Source organism: Oncorhynchus masou, chromosome 7 (genome assembly GCF_036934945.1).
Source record: "Oncorhynchus masou masou isolate Uvic2021 chromosome 7, UVic_Omas_1.1, whole genome shotgun sequence".
NCBI lineage: Eukaryota > Metazoa > Chordata > Actinopteri > Salmoniformes > Salmonidae > Oncorhynchus > Oncorhynchus masou.
Genome location: NC_088218.1, coordinates 26,921,853 through 26,940,655, shown reverse-complemented (window position 1 = coordinate 26,940,655; position 18,803 = coordinate 26,921,853). Strand labels below are relative to the sequence as shown.

Below are 18,803 nucleotides of genomic sequence, written 5' to 3'. Positions count from 1 at the left end.
TTGTCCAAACACATCAAGACAGTCGTAAAGAGGGCACGACAAAACCTTTTCCCCCTCAGGAGTCTGAAAAGATTTGGCATGGGTCCCCAGATCCTCAAAGTTCTACAGCTGCACCATCGAGAGCATCCTGACCAGTTGCATCAATGCCTGGTATGGCAACTGCTCGGCATCTGACTGTGAGGCGCTACAGAGTGTAGTGCGAATGGCCCAGTGCATCACTGGGGCCAAGCTTCCTGCCATCCAGTGTCAGAGGAAAGCCCATACAATTGTCAAGTCTAGGACCAAAAGGCTCCTTAACAGCTTCTACCCTCAAGCCTTAAGAATGCTGTACAATTAATCAAATGCCACCAGACTTCTAACCCCCCTGCCCCTTCATTTTATTTGTACACTGCTGCTACTCACTGTTTATTATTTATGCATAGTCACTTCACCCCTACCTACATGTACAAATTACCTCGACTAACCAGTACCCCCGCACATTAACTCTGTACTGGTACCCCCTGTATATAGCCTCGTTATTGTTATTTTGTTACTTTTTGCTATTTTTTCACTTTACTTTATTTGTTAAATATTTTCTTAACTTTTCTTGAACTGCACTGTTGGTTAAGGGCTTGTAAGTAAGCATTTAGTTCTACACTTCTTGTGTTTGGCGCATGTGACATAAAGTTTTGCTTTGTAACCGTGGCAGCTTCACCTGGGAGATCCATCTTCCTGCCACTGCACTGTGTACCCCGACAGATTGAAGGTTGTAATTGGTTCAGTAAGGGTCCGGGGCCAAGGTCCTGGTGTGCAGCCACAGCAGACCAACATTTTATGTCCAAAAGAGCAGCATGGCAACTTGTAGCACTGTTTTGTACACAATTTTCAACAAATGAATTTGCTGTCGCTACTGTCCCTGTCGCAGAATGCTTCCTGATTATACAGCCTAGTTAGTTATTTAAATTATTTTAATCCACCACTTGCATTAGCTACTCTTACAATGCTCGTGGTGTAGAAAGGCGGACGCATATGATCCAATTTCAAAATGATTTTCAGGCACAGTTGATAAGATTCAGGCAATGTCTTCAGGATATTTTATTACCTGGTTAATGTATTTGGCCTTTCACAATAGCTGATGTGATAACAACATTTCCCATCCCCTACAATGGGCTAAAATAGACTAATGAGTGTGCTTATCTTAGCAAGAACACTACTGTTATTCCACCTACTTGTTATTATTTTCACTTACCAATTTTTCTGGTGTAGTCAGGCTATTTGAAATCGATTATGCCTGCTTGAGTCTTTTGCCCTCAGAACAGCCTCAATTCGTTGGGGCATATGGACTCTACAAGTTGTCGAAATCATTCCATGGGGATGCTGGCTCATGTTGACTCCAGTGCTTCCCACAGTTGTCAAATTGGCTGGATGTCCTTTGGTGGGTGGACCATTCTTAAAACCCAGCAGCGTTGCAGTTCTTGACACAAACCTCCTCCTCTTCATCTACACTGATTTTGAAGGGACGTCAGTAAGGGATCATAGCATTCACCTGGTCAGTCTGTGATGGGGAAAGAGGTGTTCATAATGTTTTGTACACTCGGCTCGATCATAGCTTTCACCTGGATTCAACTGCCAGTTTATTAGGTAATCTCATCTAGTACCGGGTCGGACTCGCTTTGCCTCCATAACAGCCTGAATTCTTGCTGCAGATTGGATGGCGATACACCTCGTTAAATAAAGGTTCAATGAAATAACAATAGAAACACCACCAACACCAGCCAGTATCGTTGACACCAGGCAGGATGGGTTCATGGACTAATACTGCTTACGCCAAACCCTGACTGCCATTTAGCATGACACAACAGGAACCGGGATTCGTCGACCCAGGCAATGTTTTTCCACTCCTCCAATTGTCCAGTGTTGGTGATTGTGTGTCCACTGGAGCTGCTTCTCCTTGTTTTTAGCTGATAGCAGTGGAAGTAGGTGTGGTCGTCCGTGACAATGATCGAAGAGTTGTGCATTCTGAGATGCCATTCTGCAACCCACTGTTGTACGACGCAGCTATTTGTCTGTTTACAGCCCCCGTCTGTTAGCTTTGACCTCTCTCATCAACGAGCTGTTTTCGCCCACAGGACTGGCACTGACTGGATGTTTTTTGTTTGTCGCACCACTCTCAGGAAACCCTAGACATGTAGTCCTGCGTGAAAAGCCCAGGAGGACGGCCGTTTCTGAGATACTGGATCCGGAGCCGGTCACACCGTGCTCATTCGTCGCTTATGTCACTCGTTTTGCCCATTCTAACGTTCAATCGAACAGTAACTGGATGCCTGTCTGCCTGCTTCTTTATAGCAAGCCACGGCCACGTGACTCACTATCTGTTGGATCAAACCATTTTTTTTGTTAACGGGGTGGTGTACCTAATACACTGGCCAGGTAGTGTAGGTGAAGCCATGAGAATAGGCTATATTGAAACGGCCCTTGCCTAAAATATCCGGTCTTTAGTATTGTGCAAAAGTTGCTAGACAGAAACGGTATGCATAAATGCAACGTATCCTACCTATGTAGAGTCAGATGGTGGCAACGTTTTGCCAGTCATCCTACTGAAGGTTTATTTTCATGAGGTTCTTCTTGAATGTGGGGTAATTTTGTAGAAATCAAATGTCACATGGACATATTCAAACCCCAAGTATTTGGGAAGCTTAGATCAGGGGCCGGCGAACCCTCGTAGAGAGCTACCTCCTATGCAGTATTTTCTATGGTCCTATTGGTTAGACACTGCCACCAACTTTTAATATTAGCATTTTCTAAGCAAAAACCAATGTCATTTAATGAGCCCCAATTAGCATACTCTAAATGTCATGCCCATATCATCTCAAAGTAATTGAAGCCAAGTCGTGGAGAATTCTGACCTGTGATACAAACCCAAATCCACCCAGGTCATGGGCCTTAGCCATGTAAAACATATGTAGAAATGCAGGAAATTAGCTTTAAAACAAAATTTTTGGGAACCACCAGACCACCGGTTAGGAGTGGAGCCAATGACAACAGCTTGGAGTGAGAATTCCTTTCTTCAATAGTTGGCAGCACTGTTTAAAGCTTATGGTCAATAACCCCAAAAAGTGTGTGTGTGTCTATAATTTTATTACAGCAAGGGGAGTGCTGTCAGACTGTAGACGGTGGCTGAACGCTCATCTCTGTACTTGCTTCCCAAATGGCACCCTATTATCTATATAGTGTCCTACTTTTGACCGGGGTCCATAGGGTGTCATTTCAGACACAGCAGTCTATATGATAGCACCACCAGTGTATTTGCAAACAGAAAGGAGGCTTATTTCAATCTGTTCTTTTCCTGTCCTCCTGGGTTAGCCATGATGTCATGCTGTAAAGAAGCCCTGTCCCTGGCGCTGTAACAATGGCGATGCTGGGTTTTGATTGACTGCTGGGCTTGGGCGTTGTTATGGAACAGCCCGTGGGGGAAATTAGGCCATTTCCTGTTCCCCACTTGCCGCGCGCACAGCTACTACATACACACACACACGGGTGTGTGCCCTGTTCACTGTACATTGTGTATCTCACATATATCGTGGCCATGCCAACTGAATGGTTGACTGGGATGGCCAAGGGGTTTTAGGTAGGCGATGGTTGGGCAGCTGAAGAGACACCGTGTGGAAAGACTGTGTGCGTGTAACTGTCCATGCCTGTAAATTTGCACAGTCTCTCTCTCACACACACACACACACACACACACACACACACACACACACACACACACACACACACACACACACACACACACACACACACAACAGTGGTTCTGTGTAAGCTAGCTATCTTGAATGTTTCCGCCCATGATCCGAAACAGACTCCTTTCCAGCAGCTGTGCGTATTTTGCACGCATTAACTTTTGTGTGTTGTGAGTGAGGGTATACGTGTCTGTCTGTGTGTTTATGGCCTGTGCCAGTGCCCACCAGGCCCACTCACACACTCAGCCAAACTAGGCCCAAATCACAGGCTGTTTAACCACAGGATGCTAACTGCAACTCAGCACAGCAGCCCTTTTCTCCCTCCCTGTTCTCTCTTCTTTCCCTCACTCTGATCCCTCCCTGCTCTCTCTTCTTTCCCTCACTCTGATCCCTCCCTGCTCTCTCTTCTTTCCCTCACTCTGATCCCTCCCTGTTCTCTCTTCTTTCCCTCACTCTGATCCCTCCCTGCTCTCTCTTCTTTCCCTCACTCTGATCCCTCCCTGCTCTCTCTTCTTTCCCTCACTCTTATCCCTCCCTGTTCTCTCTTCTTTCCCTCACTCTGATCCCTCCCTGTTCTCTCTTCTTTCCCTCACTCTGATCCCTCCCTGCTCTCTCTTCTTTCCCTCACTCTGATCTGCTTTTTCCTCTCACTCATTCTTTGAGCTGTTAACACAGAAGAAAATAAACATTTGGAGGTAGAGAATGCAGCAAAGTATGTAAGCTCTCTTTTCTTTCTGCTCTCTCTCAGGGAAATAAGAGGAGAGGGGATGTTCAAAGCAAGCCCTTCCTGCCTTTCCTCTCCACTGCTCCCTCCACACTTAAGCACATTGCTCCTCTCTTTGAGACATTGCTATTACATTATACTACCTTCCACACACACACACACTCCAACATAATGCTGCAGAAAATGTATCTGTACAGTATAAATCTCAATTAAGCTCAATGCTGATCTTGGATCAGATTGCGGGTCACACACAGCTTTATTCTCGTGAAATTTCAGGAATTTTTGAGTAAAAATGTTTGACCATTAACAATCCTATTTTTCCCTAACTCCTGAACCTTAACCCCAAAACCATAAACCTAACCCTTAAGCTGTAAAGTAGCATTTAAAAAAAAGTGTTTTTCTACACTGTCAAGATATTCTGGTGAATTATTAGGGCATTGGGGTCCTGTTAAGCTAGGAAAACAAGTGCACACACACAGTATCAAAAGCAGCGCTCAATTTGGGGTTTTCCCCCCTATGTACCTGTGGAGGGTCCTGTTGTCTGGTACAGTAGTCACCCATCAAGAGGCTCACAGCACGGTTAAGGGGAAGCACTATACCCCCTGGGAAACCAATGAGATTACCTTAGGCCTGAGCTTCTAAATAGTCTGTTCCATCTGAATGGGCTGCTGTCAGACCTGGCTTCAAATACTTGATTGAGCTCAATGGAATCTATAGAATATACCCCAAACTGCAAACCTGCCTGCCTGGCACTCTAGGCAGGCTTGCACATACGTTCAAAGGTTTTGAAGGATTTCAAATAGTATTTGAACCCAGGTCTGGCTGTTGTAGGGGTTAATGTACTGTAGGAACACAGGGAAATATTGTGGGGATAACACTGTGCCTTTGTGTCTTTAGGCTACTTTGTCACACACTGCTGCCATGCCTGTGATACCATGTCGCTGTGTGTGTGCTTGTTTCTGTCTCACTTCTCACTAGTTTGTGTGTGTGTGTGAAAGGAGAGAACGGGGAGGCGTAGTCATTGAAATCTGTGGTTACAGTTTAGTGGTAGACGGTGTGCGTCCGTGCGTATGTACATTTGAAGTCAGAAGCTGCATACACTTAGGTTGGAGTCATTAAAACTAGTTTTTCAACCACTCCACAAATTTCTTGTAAACAAACTATAGTTTTGGCAAGTCGGTTAGGACATCTGTGTGCATGACACAAGTAATTTTTCCAACAATTGTTTACAGACAGATTATTTCACTTATGATTCACTGTATCACAATTCCAGTGGGTCAGAAGTTCACATACACTTAGTTGACTGTGCCTTTAAACAGCATGGAAAATTCCAGAAAAATATGTCATGGCTTTAGAAGCTTCTGATAGGCTAATTTACATCATTTGAGTCAATTTGAGGTGTACCTGTGGGTGTATTTCAAGGCCTACCTTCAAACTCAGTGCCTCTTTGCTTGACATCATGGGGAAATCAAAAGAAATCAGCCAAGACCTCAGAAGAATGTAGACCTCCACAAGTCTGGTTCATCCTTGGGAGTAATTTCCAAACGCCTGAAGGTACAATGTTCATCTGTACAAACAATAGTACGCAAGTATAAACACCATGGGACCACGCAGCCGTCATACTGCTCAGGAAGGTGACGCGATCTGTCTCCTGGAGATGAACCTACTTTGGTGTGAAAAGTGCAAATCAATCCCAGAACAACAGCAAAGTACCTTGTGAAGATGCTGGAGGAAACGGGTACAAGAGGATTTATATCCACAATAAAACGAGTCCTATATCGACATAACCTGAAAGGCCGCTCAGTAAGGAAGAAGTCACTGCTCCAAAACTTCCATAAAAAAGCCAGACTACGGCTTGCAACTGCTCATGGGGGCAAAGATTTGTACTTTTTGGAGAAATGTCCTCCGGTCTGATGAAACAAAAATATAGCTCATCAAAAAACCTAAATTCACCCAACTTATTATGGGAAGCTTGTGGAAGGCTACCCAAAATGTTTGAACCAAGTTAAACAATTTTAAAGGCAATTCTACCAAATACTAATTGAGTATATGTAAACTTCTGACCCACTGGGAATGTGATGAAAGAAATAAAAGCTAAAATAAATAATTCTCTCTACAATTATTCTGACATTTCACATTCTTAAAATAGGGGTGATCCTAAGACATGGAATTTTTACTAGGATTAAAGGTGAAAAACTGAGTTTAAATGTATTTGGCTCAGGTGGATGTAAACTTCCAACTTCAACTGTATGTGACCATGTGTGAGGGAATGTTTACTTGTGTCCCACTGTGTATGGTTGTGCCTCCCCATGTCCTCAGTAGATAAAGATAAGATAGCGTTCCTCTGACTGGATCCCGTGCTGTGTTTTCATTGCTAAGGTTGTGTGACATTAATACTCCACTAAACTGTTTCCCTCTCCAACCAGGAAGTGATGCAATCGGAACAGGATGTGAAGGGGTCAGCTATTACACCAATATGATTCTGTCTGCCTGAGGTTGGGGGGGGGGGATTGGTTTAGTCACACAGATGTGGGTGGGGGTTAGGGGAAGGGGCTTCGGTGACGTGTGTGTGTGGCGCGCGCACACTCACCTCTAGGGGCTTTACAGGCTTGCAGTGTCACTGGCTCAAGATCTACCGGTGTGGCATTTAGTCATGACACTGCACATGATTTACACACAGTGTCATGACCCAGCAGTGTAAAAGGTGGGGAATAAATAATTAAATCACCTATTTTTTTAATCTGTCCACAAGAGGGCGCTCTGTCATTGTCATTAGATGGCACAACGAGGCTTTGATATAAAATACCACGGCAACGTCCCAAGTGGCACCCCATTCCCTTCATCGTGCATTACAGAGCCCTAGTGCACAATAAGGGAATAGGGTGAAATTTGGGACACAGTTATTGACTGGATGTGGCTGACAGTTGACTTCGACTCTTATCGCCAATGTCTGAACATAGATATGATGGCATCCAGCATGTGTTATACTGTATCTCTGGCAGACAACAGGGAATAGCCTCCTGCCGTTGCGCAGCCGTATCTATTCACCTTATAGAGCTCTTTTTGGCGGTTGCCATGGTAACACGTAAGAAGGTTGAGCTGGTGAAGTTGTGGATTCATCGCGGCCACTGTGCGATGGAATTCTCTCTTAGTAAATGTGTCTGCGTATGCTTGTGTGCCCGTGAATTGCAATGTTTTAATCCTTTCAATTGTAATGTGATTGCTGTATTCAAATGAGGTACTCTGTGTCTGCCTACAGATGGCGGATATGTCTGACGATGAGCTAGACCACGGGGCAGAGGAGGAGGACAGTGATAAGGAAGACCAGGACCTGGACAAAATGTTTGGAGCCTGGTTGGGAGAACTGGACAAACTCACACAGGTATTGCAGTAGGGGAGGATGGGCGTATCCTGGTAGCCGTGTCATGGATACCATATCTTTGCAATGGTATCCTAGCAAACCAAATCCAAGTACCCATATTCTAGTAACAATATCATAGTAATATAGTAATAGTAATATATCCACGCTTTTGCAACCATGTCTTAGTAACTGTAACACAGTAGTAATAGTATCCATGCAACCATGTCTTAGTAACTGTAACCTAGTAACCGTACCCTTGCAATCGTATCCTGGTAACCGTATCTCGCCAACCATATTATCCTAGTTTCCCACCCATTCGCTGAGTCATGTTAGCTTTCTTCTACTTCCTTCAAGCCTGTTAAAGTCTGTTATTGTTATGCATTGAAGACATGCTCCTGTACTTTGTTTTATGTGTAGTAGCGGTCGACCGATTCTGATTTTTCAACGCCAATACCGATTTAAAACAGCAAAAGATGTTTATGGTTAGGTACATTTGTGCAATGATTGTGCTTTTTTTCGCGAATGCGCCTTTGTTAAATCATCACCCATTTGGCGAAGAAGGCTGTGATTCGATGATGAAATAACAGGTACCGCATTGATTATATGCAACTCAGGACAAGCTAGTGTCGTGTCTTTGGCTATGCCGGATTAAGTGATATGACATGCTTTTCTATAAAATAATTTCTCCGTAATTAATATTACCTGATTGAGCTAATCATGTAAATGTAATTAGCTAGAGAGTCGGGCACCACAAAATAATATTTTAGAGCTGTAATATAAGACCTAGTAATATTTTACATCAATAGCAGTCAGTATCAATCATCATCTTAATTCAGGCTCATCTGAAAGTTGTAAATTCTTGGTTATCTGCACGAACCCTGGCTAAAAATTTGAATCAGCAATGCAAAATTGGGTTTAATAATTTATTTACTAAATACCTAACTAATCACACAGAATTACACATAATTAAATCATAACTTGATTACAAATTACGTCATAAAGGAAACGTCCCTAGCGGGCGGAACAGATATGACAGCTGGTTACACAAAAGAAAAGGGCTGGGTTTGAGTGAAAGAGCGGGAAGACTGAGGGACACAGGGAGAAGCTGTGCTATCTTAAATACAGTATCTGATGTATTCTAAATGACCATTTGGAAAAGGAAAATGCAATAAATATTTACTCTGAGCTGCGCTTCGGTAGGTTGGTGGTAGATGGAAGGCCGTGTTGCCAAACCGAGTCCTTTGAAGAATGTCTCTGGTTGTCAATTGGATACGTTGTAGTAACGTCGTTGTGTGATAGACGTTGCTAACTCAACGGCTAGGAGGTATCACTTCTGTAGTGAATAAGAGTTCAAAGTTCATACCATTCACAACCAAAGCTCACGCTGATGTTGGCTTCGTTCTGTAGTTATTATCTGAACCATTCTGACATTGGACCGTCGTCCTACATCCTCGGAACAGGAGGTTATATTGTCATCAAGGGCTTTATATAGGAAAGGAGAGGAGGGCGTGTTTGAAAAGTTTTATAGCCCATGTCCCTTCACAGGGGCGGGCCACTGATTGAGCAGAGCCCTATCTTATGAAAACCCACATCTCACATTTTAGATGCTAAAATCGCATTTCATCCCATCACAAATAATTTCCTATTCAAACATTTAAATTGAACAACAATTCCATGTTAATCCAATAACTCTGATGTGTAGACTTTCCCCTGTAGAGTTTGTCATCTTATCATTGATGAGAATGTCTCAGATGACAACCAAACTGACATCATATTCTTTAAGTACCACTGCATATGTTCAATTGGTCGGATTACCAGAATATGGTTAATTTCCCCCCACCTTCTGATGTTCCCAGAATCTCTATGTTAACCAAAGGGGTTTGCAAATGTAACATCAGTAGGGTAGAGAGAAGAAAAACGGGGGAGAGGTATTTGACTGTCATAAACCTACCCCCAGGCCAACGTCATGACACTATTTAAACTAGTAATATCATTTACATTACATTTAAGTCATTTAGCAGACGCTCTTATCCAGAGCGACTTACAAATATCATCAACCATGTGTAGTTAACTAGTGATTATGTTAAGATTGATAGTTGTTTTATAAGATAAGTTTAATGATAGCTAGCACCTTACCTTGGCTCCTTGCTGCACTCGCATAACAGGTGGACAGCCTGCCACGCAGTTTCCTCGTGGATTGCAATGTAATCGGCCATAATCGGTGTCCAGAAATGCAGATTACCGATTGTTATGAAAACTTGAAATCGGCCTTAATTAATCGGCCATGCCAATTAATCGGTCAACCTCTGTGTAGTTCATACATGCATAATCTGAGAATGTCTTACCTCAATTAGCCATGGAATCCCTAGTTTGAAAACGACTGTTTTCTGGAATCCGTGGGGTGCCATTTTCCCTACATTTACCCCCACGTGGGCCAGTTCCCAAGCAATTTGCGTTTCAGCCAATGAGCTTCCGCCAATGAGCTTCAGCCCCTCGCCATTTGAGTGACAGCTAGCAAGGTGCACACACAGTAGAGCGAGAGGGCAATAATTTGTGAGGTAGTATGCAATATTCGGTGACTATTCAGAACGAGTGGCTAAAAAGTATCAGAGACCATCTTTAAGATGGTGGGGATTTTGATAGTGTGATTTGTCCTCTACAGAGTCTGGATGACGGGAAGCCACAGAAGTCGGTCCAGAAGGCCCCTCTCAGACAGGAAACCAACATGGCTAACTTTTCGTACCGCTTCTCCATGTACAACATCAACGGTAAGACACACACTCAGACCTATATGCCCTACCTACTTCCTGCAGAGCAATGGTGTCTGTGACATGCCTGTGTGACCCACACAACCATTGCTTTACTGCTGTGCAAAAGTACCTTTTCAACCGTCACACTTTCATGAAATCAATATTTTAGCTTCTAGTGTGTGTGTGTGTGTGTGTGTGTGTGTGTGTGTGTGTGTGTGTGTGTGTGTGTACTAGCATGTGTGTATACAAAATAACATGGATTCACACTCCCCTTTTCCCCCTCCTTACAGAGGCTTTGAACCAGACGACAGAGACCGTAGACCTGGATGCCCTGATGGCTGACCTGTGTTCCATAGAACAGGAGCTCAGCACCATCGGCAAGCCCAACACCGGCACCGCCCGCCAGGCTAAATGTCAACAGCGATGCCCGGGGGGTCGCAGCGCCAGTGTCAAGCAAACTGGCAGTGGTGGGGGGAGTAGCAGCGGGGGCAGCACCAGCAGTAGTACCCGGGCCTCACCGGCCTCCACCGTCCGAGGGTGCAGCTCCAACTCCCACGGGCGCCCTGTTGGCATCGAACCTCTCGCTGGACGACATCACGGCCCAGTTGGAGCAGGCGTCACTCAGCATGGACGAGGCGGCGCACCAGACTTCTTCCTCCTACTCCTCGACCACCCTCCGGCGCCCCTCGGCAGGTTCCTCATCCTCGCAGCACCGGAGGACGGGCTCGGTGGGCACCGTTAGTGAACACGAGGCGGGGGGCCACTCCTCGAGGTCCAGCGTTAATTCTGCATCCGCGTCCAGCATGGACTCTCTGGATATCGACAAGGTGCTGTCTAGGACAGTAGGAGGGCCCGAGCAGGACGGGGGTTCACAAGGCCCCCAGCCGCCACAGGGCCCGGCCAGTACTGAGGTAAGGCACACACACTCATACACACACTCCAATCTTCACAATCCTCTTTTCCCAATTGTTTCCTAAAAACTAACTAAGATGTACCATGAATAGCAATATCTCTTCGTGAAACATTATTACCACTGATAGTGTGTTAATTTCTATCCTCTGTTGTCTGTATGAGAGTCAACCTGCAAACAAGGCCCAGTTATCTCGGCCTATCAAAAGCCCTTTTTCATGTGCAGGCTTTTAGTTCGTGCAGGGTAATGATTGCCGTTTATGGAGCATTGTGGGACTTCCTTTACTCAGACTAAAAGGGTGGGCTGGCTATCTGAGTTATGACAGTGAAAGGCTGTTTGGTTAGGGGGGAAAATAAACTGCTGCAGTGGTTTGTTTGTTCAAACATGATGAATGATGATGAATGGTATGATGATGAGTGTGTGTGTGTGTGTGTGTGTGTACGCACGTCCTCCCGAAACCACCCTCTCTAGTTCCCTGCATGGTAGACTTCCACTGCATGATGTTTTGACGTCCCAACTGCATGTCATGTGTGCACCGTACAACTCATTGTATTACATTCGTTTGCTATCCGTGTAACACGCAATGTGTGTGTGTGTGTGTGTGTGTGTGTGTGTGTGTGTGTGTGTGTGTATACTACCCATTGGAAAGTGTGGTATTTACAGTACAGTGAGTGAATGCATTGTGATCACTGAAGTCTGCATGTGTGATATGGATTACAATGTATCTACTGTACCCGTTTTGCTGTAAACTCAACCTGCTTGACTTAAGTACGGGAACTTAGTTTAGGTTTACAAGATGGAAAGTATATATGCCACTTAGCAGAGGCTTTTATCCAAAGCGACTAACAGAACAGTGCCTGCATACATACAGTATGTAGTACGTTGTCACTAATTGAACCCACACCCTGGCATTGCTAGTGCCACACATGACCACATATAGATTCAGTATGCGATGGAGAGATTGAGTAAGTGGAAGGTAAGGTGTTGAAAGGATGTGAACATTTTAAATGGAGAAAGAGAGCTTGATGCCTACTTGAAGAAAGTGCACCTTCCCCATCCCCTTGCATGTTTACTGTGTGTGTTTGCATCCTCTCTGCACCCATAATGCACCTCCCCGTTTCCCAGCATGCCTCACTACTGCGACGGGCCAATGGTAAGCCGGCCAGACGGCAGCTTGACTTCACCTCACGGGAGGGTGAAGTGGATCTGGACACTGTAAGTGTGTGTGTGTGCGTGCGTGCGTGCGTGTGTGTTGGAGAAAAAGCAAGACCTGTATGTAGTGTACAATAGGTGTGTGATTGTGTACAGGTGGATATTAGCAATCAACTTCAGTAATCACAGCAGTATAATCTTTAGAAAATGTGCTTTTGATAAATCGTCTCTCTTCCCCATCCACAGCGATCTAATATGACTACCACCACAAACAATGCTCCAACTTTTGGACCTCTCTTGCTTCCACACTTTAACCCCCCCCCCCCTTTCAAAAGCATTTTTAATGAGCCATTGAGAATCATTGCCCTGACTGTCTTATCTGTTTCTCTCCTCACCTCTGCGCCACCAAGCACTCTTATCTGGACAGAGAAACATCCCTCATTCTGAAAAGCATTGCAGGAAAGCCTTCTCACCTGCTGACCAAGGTGACGCCTCATTCGCTTGCTTATGCTGGCTTGTGATTGAACTCCACTTCTTTACCATCTCCCTAAGCTCCTCCCACAGTGCCAACACCCACCCACAATGCTCGATTGACCTGATTTGGCTTGTTTTACTTCTCTCTCATCCTTCCGGAGCTTTCTTTTCTCTCCTTTCTCCTGTATGCAGCCCCCTGCTTATATCCCTCCTTTGTCCATTTTATTTTTCTCCTGTTCCTCCCTGTGCTGATGTGACAATTTTATTACCTGCACTCCTTTCCTCTAGTAGGGGGAAAGAAATGTAAGGGAAGGTAACTGGCACTGCGGCTCAGTACAGTTTTGCACTCTATCTAACTTCACTGTCATGACAGTCTTGCAGACAGACCTGGGTCAATATACACTTATGTCAAATACTTTCATATGTTCTTGACTTGATTTGCCTGGGACAATAGAACCAACATAATCCCAAAAGTGCAAAACCAAGCACACCTACCGACCATACTTTTCCTGAGTAGAATTTGAAAGTACGTGACATGCGTTTGACCCAAATCTGGAGTGTTGTTTTATAATAACCCCATACATATGGGCTGCGTTCAGTTGCACTCGGTCTGGAGCATGACCGCATGCCTGTGTGCGTCGATGCTGGTTGATATGTGCCTGAGCTTCGAGAAATGGAGCTAGATGTGTGTGTGTGTGTGTGTGTGTGTGACTGAACGCTCCCTTTTATATTATGAAGTCTTTGATGTGTGAGCCACTAATGCTATGGTACAAACCAGTGTTCCTCAACCTGCAGTCCACGGGCCGGGTCTGGTCCTTGGGATGTTGCTTACCGGTCCCTCAGGCGGTTAGTTGTCGGACACGGATTCGGTCAACTTTCCAGTGCTCGGTTTAAAGGAAGTGGTCGACCAGGGAAGAATGGTCATTTTACATATGTAAACAGTAGCTTGCAGCCCCCTGGTCCAAAAAAGGTTGAGAAACACTGGTATCAAGGTTGGTGTCGATTCCATTTCAATTAGATCAATACAGGAAGTTAAAATTCCAATGTTCTTTATGGTTTCTTACTGAATTGAGACAATGTTCGTGGAGTTGACCCCAACCCTGTCTGGTATGGTAAGCATGATCCTGAAACCAACAGGAGCCGAGACTTTGACATTGTTACAAGGCTACTTAGCTGAAAATGGATTTGACCTGAGCCCTCCTCTCCAAAGCTAAAGAGAAATAACAAGCCCAGTCATTTTATAGATTACTGACTGGTCTGGTGCAGTGAAATGACACAGGGAAATTTCCATGAAGAAAATAAGGAGCAGTGTAGTATGTTTAAGATATTTGTCTCAGAAATCGCTGGCCTGTTTCATTTGAATCGGCCTAATCCTCTTTCGGGTTAGAAAAGAGGGTCGCTCTCTCCCCCTCTCGGTGCTCCACTATTCCTTCTCTCTATCATGTGTGTTTATTTATCCATCATCTTTAATCTAGAACCCCTTCTCCCCTCCCCCCCACAGCTTTGCACAGTAAAGTACATTCTTGGCATTTGTTTGATGGTTGTGTGTCAGATGTTGACTTTGGTGGATTGTAAAAGTTGGCCACTTTCGATCATGATTTATTTTGCCTTCAAAACAAAAGCCGCTGAGCCAAGTGCTCATCCTGAGATGCACAGGGAGCAGATACTGTATTCCAGGGTGAAGAATGGAGATATACTGTATTTCTGCCAATGCTGTAAATGGCAACATTTTTATTTATTTAAAAAAATAAAATTTCCCCCCTTTTTCTCCCCAATTTTGTGGTATCCAATTGTTAGTAGTTACTATCTTGTCTCATCGCTACAACTCCCGTATGGGCTCGGGAGAGACGAAGGTTGAAAGTCATGCGTCCTCCGATACACAACCCAACCAAGCCGCACTGCTTCTTAGCACAGTGCGCATCCAACCCGGAAGCCAGCCGCACCAATGTGTCGGAGGAAACACTGTGCACCTGGCAACCTTGGTTAGCGTGCACTGCGCCTGGCCCGCCACAGGAGTCGCTGGTGCGCGATGAGACAAGGATATCCCTACTGGCCAAACTCTCCCTAACCCGGACGACGCTATGTCAATTGTGCGTCGCCCCACGGACCTCCCGGTCGCGGCCGGTTACGACAGAGCCTGGGTCTCTGGTGGCACAGCTGGCGCTGCAGTACAGCACCCTTAACCACTGCGCCACCCAGGAGGCAACATTTTGACAAATCTCTCTATTGTGATGCACAGACCCAAGAGCGTTTGTTTTCAGTTTTCCTTGATTAGCGCAAACGCTAGCCAAGGCCATCTGACATATTAGTACATCTCTACACAAAAGAAGACCCAAAACAAATTTGTCAATCACTTTTTAATTTATGCGGACGGCCTAAATTATCATAATGTATGGGAACGTAATTATGCAGTCATTCTCGGGGGGAGGCTAACTGTATTGCTGCTCATTCGAATATTATGGATGCCAACACCTGGAGGATTGTGGGTAGGAGGAGGCACACATCTGTATGTCTTCTGACATAGTGTCTCAAATTATTAAACACACATGCAAACGCAAAATTTCATGGCTAGGACCTGGGGCTGTATGATTTGACTAATTATGGACTAATTATGGAATTATTATAGTCCCATGTTGCACAAGGCTATTTGTTTATGAGCTGTTTTTAAGCCGTCCGTCCATGTCTGTATTCAGAATGCCATGTAAATGGGTTTAGAGGGAGAGCGAGAGTGCCTGAGGTGTTTGTGGCAATGGGAGGGTTTGTATGTCAGTGTTACACTACACTTTTACACAGAGACGGCGAGAGCGAGAAAGAGCGAGGGAAAGAAAGGGAGAATAGATTGCCGTTTCACCACACTATCCCTTCTCCCCTGCTTCATGAGTGAGAATAGAACAACGAAGTACAGAGGGATGATGAGGGAGAGAGGGAGGGGAACAAGAGAAAGGGAAAGAGGGTAAAACTTCAAAGGGAAAGAGCGAGACCGGCTTTTTATAGGCGCAGCAGAAAATCCTGTTTTGAATTCAGCCTCCATGGAATCCTGTGAAAATGCAGTAGGAAAGTGCCTACAGTAGAGACGGAGGGATATCTAGTTTCCAGTGTTTACCGAGGAGCATGCAGGAAGCAAAGTGCTGTAGCGGCGGGGGCGGGGGGGGGGGGGGGGCTTGGGGAAGAGGTTTTGCGGTCTCTCTGGATGGACGTCCAAAAGCTAAATTAACAGTGTGACTGGGATTGACTCCATATTGTCATCCTCCATTGGTCCTTTGAGCCCTTACACACACGCACACATACAGACACACTCCACACTAAAAGCCTGTCACTGCGTGTTGGCCAAACAGTGCGTTTCTTGCATTACCCCTGCCGTTCATGCAGAAAGGTAGTCTGGGTCAAGGATGGGGTGCCCAGATAAGAGGCTTGGATCTTAATGCCACAAACCCCCCCTCCTCCAAATATTCATGGCCCCACTCCTCTAATACCACTCCCTGTTTACTGTTGTCCAGGGGGCGGGGGGTCAGCTACCCTGCACTGATTAGATAAGGGGGAAGAGGGTCTGGCGAATGGGTCCCCTTGGTTGGTGAGAAGAGAGCGGGTACACATTGTGATTGGGCGACGGGACAGAGGGGACCTCTCTGTCGCCAGCCGGTGAAGGGGTTCTCCTGTTTGTATGGGGATTATGGCTCGGCGATTGGGCACGCTCCCAGGACTCCGCAGCTGTTCCACAGAGAGAGTGGGGAGAGAGAGGGGGGAAACAAGAGAATGTGGAAGGATGGAAGGGGGAGGGGCGTCTCGCTTCCCAGTCTCTCTGAGTTAGAGGGGTTAGTGGTGCTCATCCTGTGCGTAGATTATGTGTGTGTATGCCGGATTGTGTGTGTCAAGGAGCCTGTACTCTCACACTCCACTCCGGTCTTGCTTTCCTGGCTGTAGTCTGTGAGTGGAAGCAGGTTGAAGTCGCTTAGCATTGGTCTCAGTTAATCCTGAAGGACTTAAACAAATATCTCTCCTTCGTTCTTGCTCTCAACAACAGTCTTTTTTCCTTTTCTTAAATACATTGCTTTCTGACCTTCATCAGGACTCGATAGGGTCTTGGAAGGAGAAGATCGGGATTTTGGAATGGTGACATTCCAACATCGGGAAAAACAATGTTGTTTTTGTAGTATCTCGGCTTTCTCTATATACTATGTAAGTGTCTTTGTTTTTTTTTATTTGTTGTGGAGGAAACGCATACTTTTAGGACCCAACTTCATATCATCTGCAGATTCTTGCCGTTTGGGGAATCCTCCACTATTGTCTCCCATCCACCGTGTAGCGAGACCAAAGGGAAATCCACACCTCGGCTGCTGCTCTCGTAGAGAGAAAGAGCGAGAGGACGATAATGGGGAGAAAGGGATGAAAGAGCGGCCATCTTTGAGCGCTTTTTACCCCCCCCCCTTCAATTTTTACCAATGGAGCACTGGTGATTTAGGGCAATCTACCGTTGGGTTGGAGTCGGAAGTGTTGGGCTGATCTGTGTGTGAGGACATACGCGTTCTGTGTTGTGGTGGCTACCAGAGATGGAGGTGATGGCGTCTTGCTGGAGGGGCCAGGTAAATGATTCCAGAGCCATTGATGGAATGCACAGTATGTATACGATTACGCATCTCTGGCTGACTGAGAGGTAGAAAGTGATATGTGAGGTGTTGGTCTCACTCTGGCAAATGGAGTTCAGAGGGCATCAACTTCTGCCCTACGATGAGGAGAGGTATGGAACGAGTAGGAGAAGGTGATAGAGGAGGAGGTTGGCTCAGTATTGAAGGCTCCTGTTGGTTTTTGTGCATGTATGTGTTTGACCATTGCCTGTGTGTGTGTGTTAACTGTTGCTGTGTGTCTGTAGGAGGAGCAGGGGGCCAAAGTGAAGGCCGAGAAGATCCGAGTGGCCCTGGAGAAAATCAAGGAGGCGCAAGTCAAAAAGGTAAGGTTCTGACTAGGGTTGCAAAATTCAATAAATTCTCTGTTTTTTTCCAAAGTACCGGTTGGAGGATTTCTGGAATCAGGAGGGAATAAGCAGGAAATCTGAAGACCTCCAACCAGGACTTCTGGGAAACCAGGGAATTTATTGAAAGCGACCATAATTTTGCAACCCTAGTTCTGACCTAACCCACAGTATACACTGTGTTTCTACACTTGTTTTTCCACAGTATGTGCTGTACATTCCCATTGGGATACATAGTTCCCTAAGATCCTCTCCTCCATATCTGCTTCAGATTCACTGCGTGAACTAACTTCATTCAGAGAGCTGCAGTGAAGCGCTGTGAAAATAGGTCACTGCAGTGTGTGTCTCTGAAAGAGATGGAGAATGAGAGACAATCAGACATTTTGCACTGGCATCCGTAAGACTGCTTATTCTTTGGGTTGATTTAAACAAGTCTTGTTTTTGTGAACAACTGGGGTCCTTTGCATTGTGTTCCAGTCGTTGAATTGGTTCTGTGAGCCACACCAGGCACCATTTCAGCCCATCGGACCAGTTCACCAGTGTGAGTGAGCTTGAATGAAGTGCAACTGCTCTGAATGAAACAGCTCCATTGAACACAGTGATGTTTTTTTTCTCCCAGTACATTATGGAGAGAGCAGACCCACCATTTCAGCACACACTGACTGATTGAGCCAGCTGTTAGATCCCAACAAAATGCTCAAGATATTAGCATGCAACGATTGTGTGCCCTCTTCAAATATGTTGGTG

General features: G+C 45.4%; 1 protein-coding gene across 1 annotated transcript in view; it reads left to right on the top strand.

Annotated features, from left to right (window-relative positions):
- The window catches only part of LOC135543605 (ras-associated and pleckstrin homology domains-containing protein 1-like), a 77,074-nt gene that overhangs the window by 40,158 nt on the left and 18,113 nt on the right, over positions 1-18,803 (top strand). Inside the window, 7 exon segments of the mRNA XM_064971005.1 lie at positions 7,703-7,825; positions 10,467-10,572; positions 10,845-11,122; positions 11,124-11,465; positions 12,590-12,679; positions 13,027-13,101; positions 17,958-18,035. Coding sequence (XP_064827077.1) covers positions 7,703-7,825; positions 10,467-10,572; positions 10,845-11,122; positions 11,124-11,465; positions 12,590-12,679; positions 13,027-13,101; positions 17,958-18,035 — 1,092 coding nt within the window.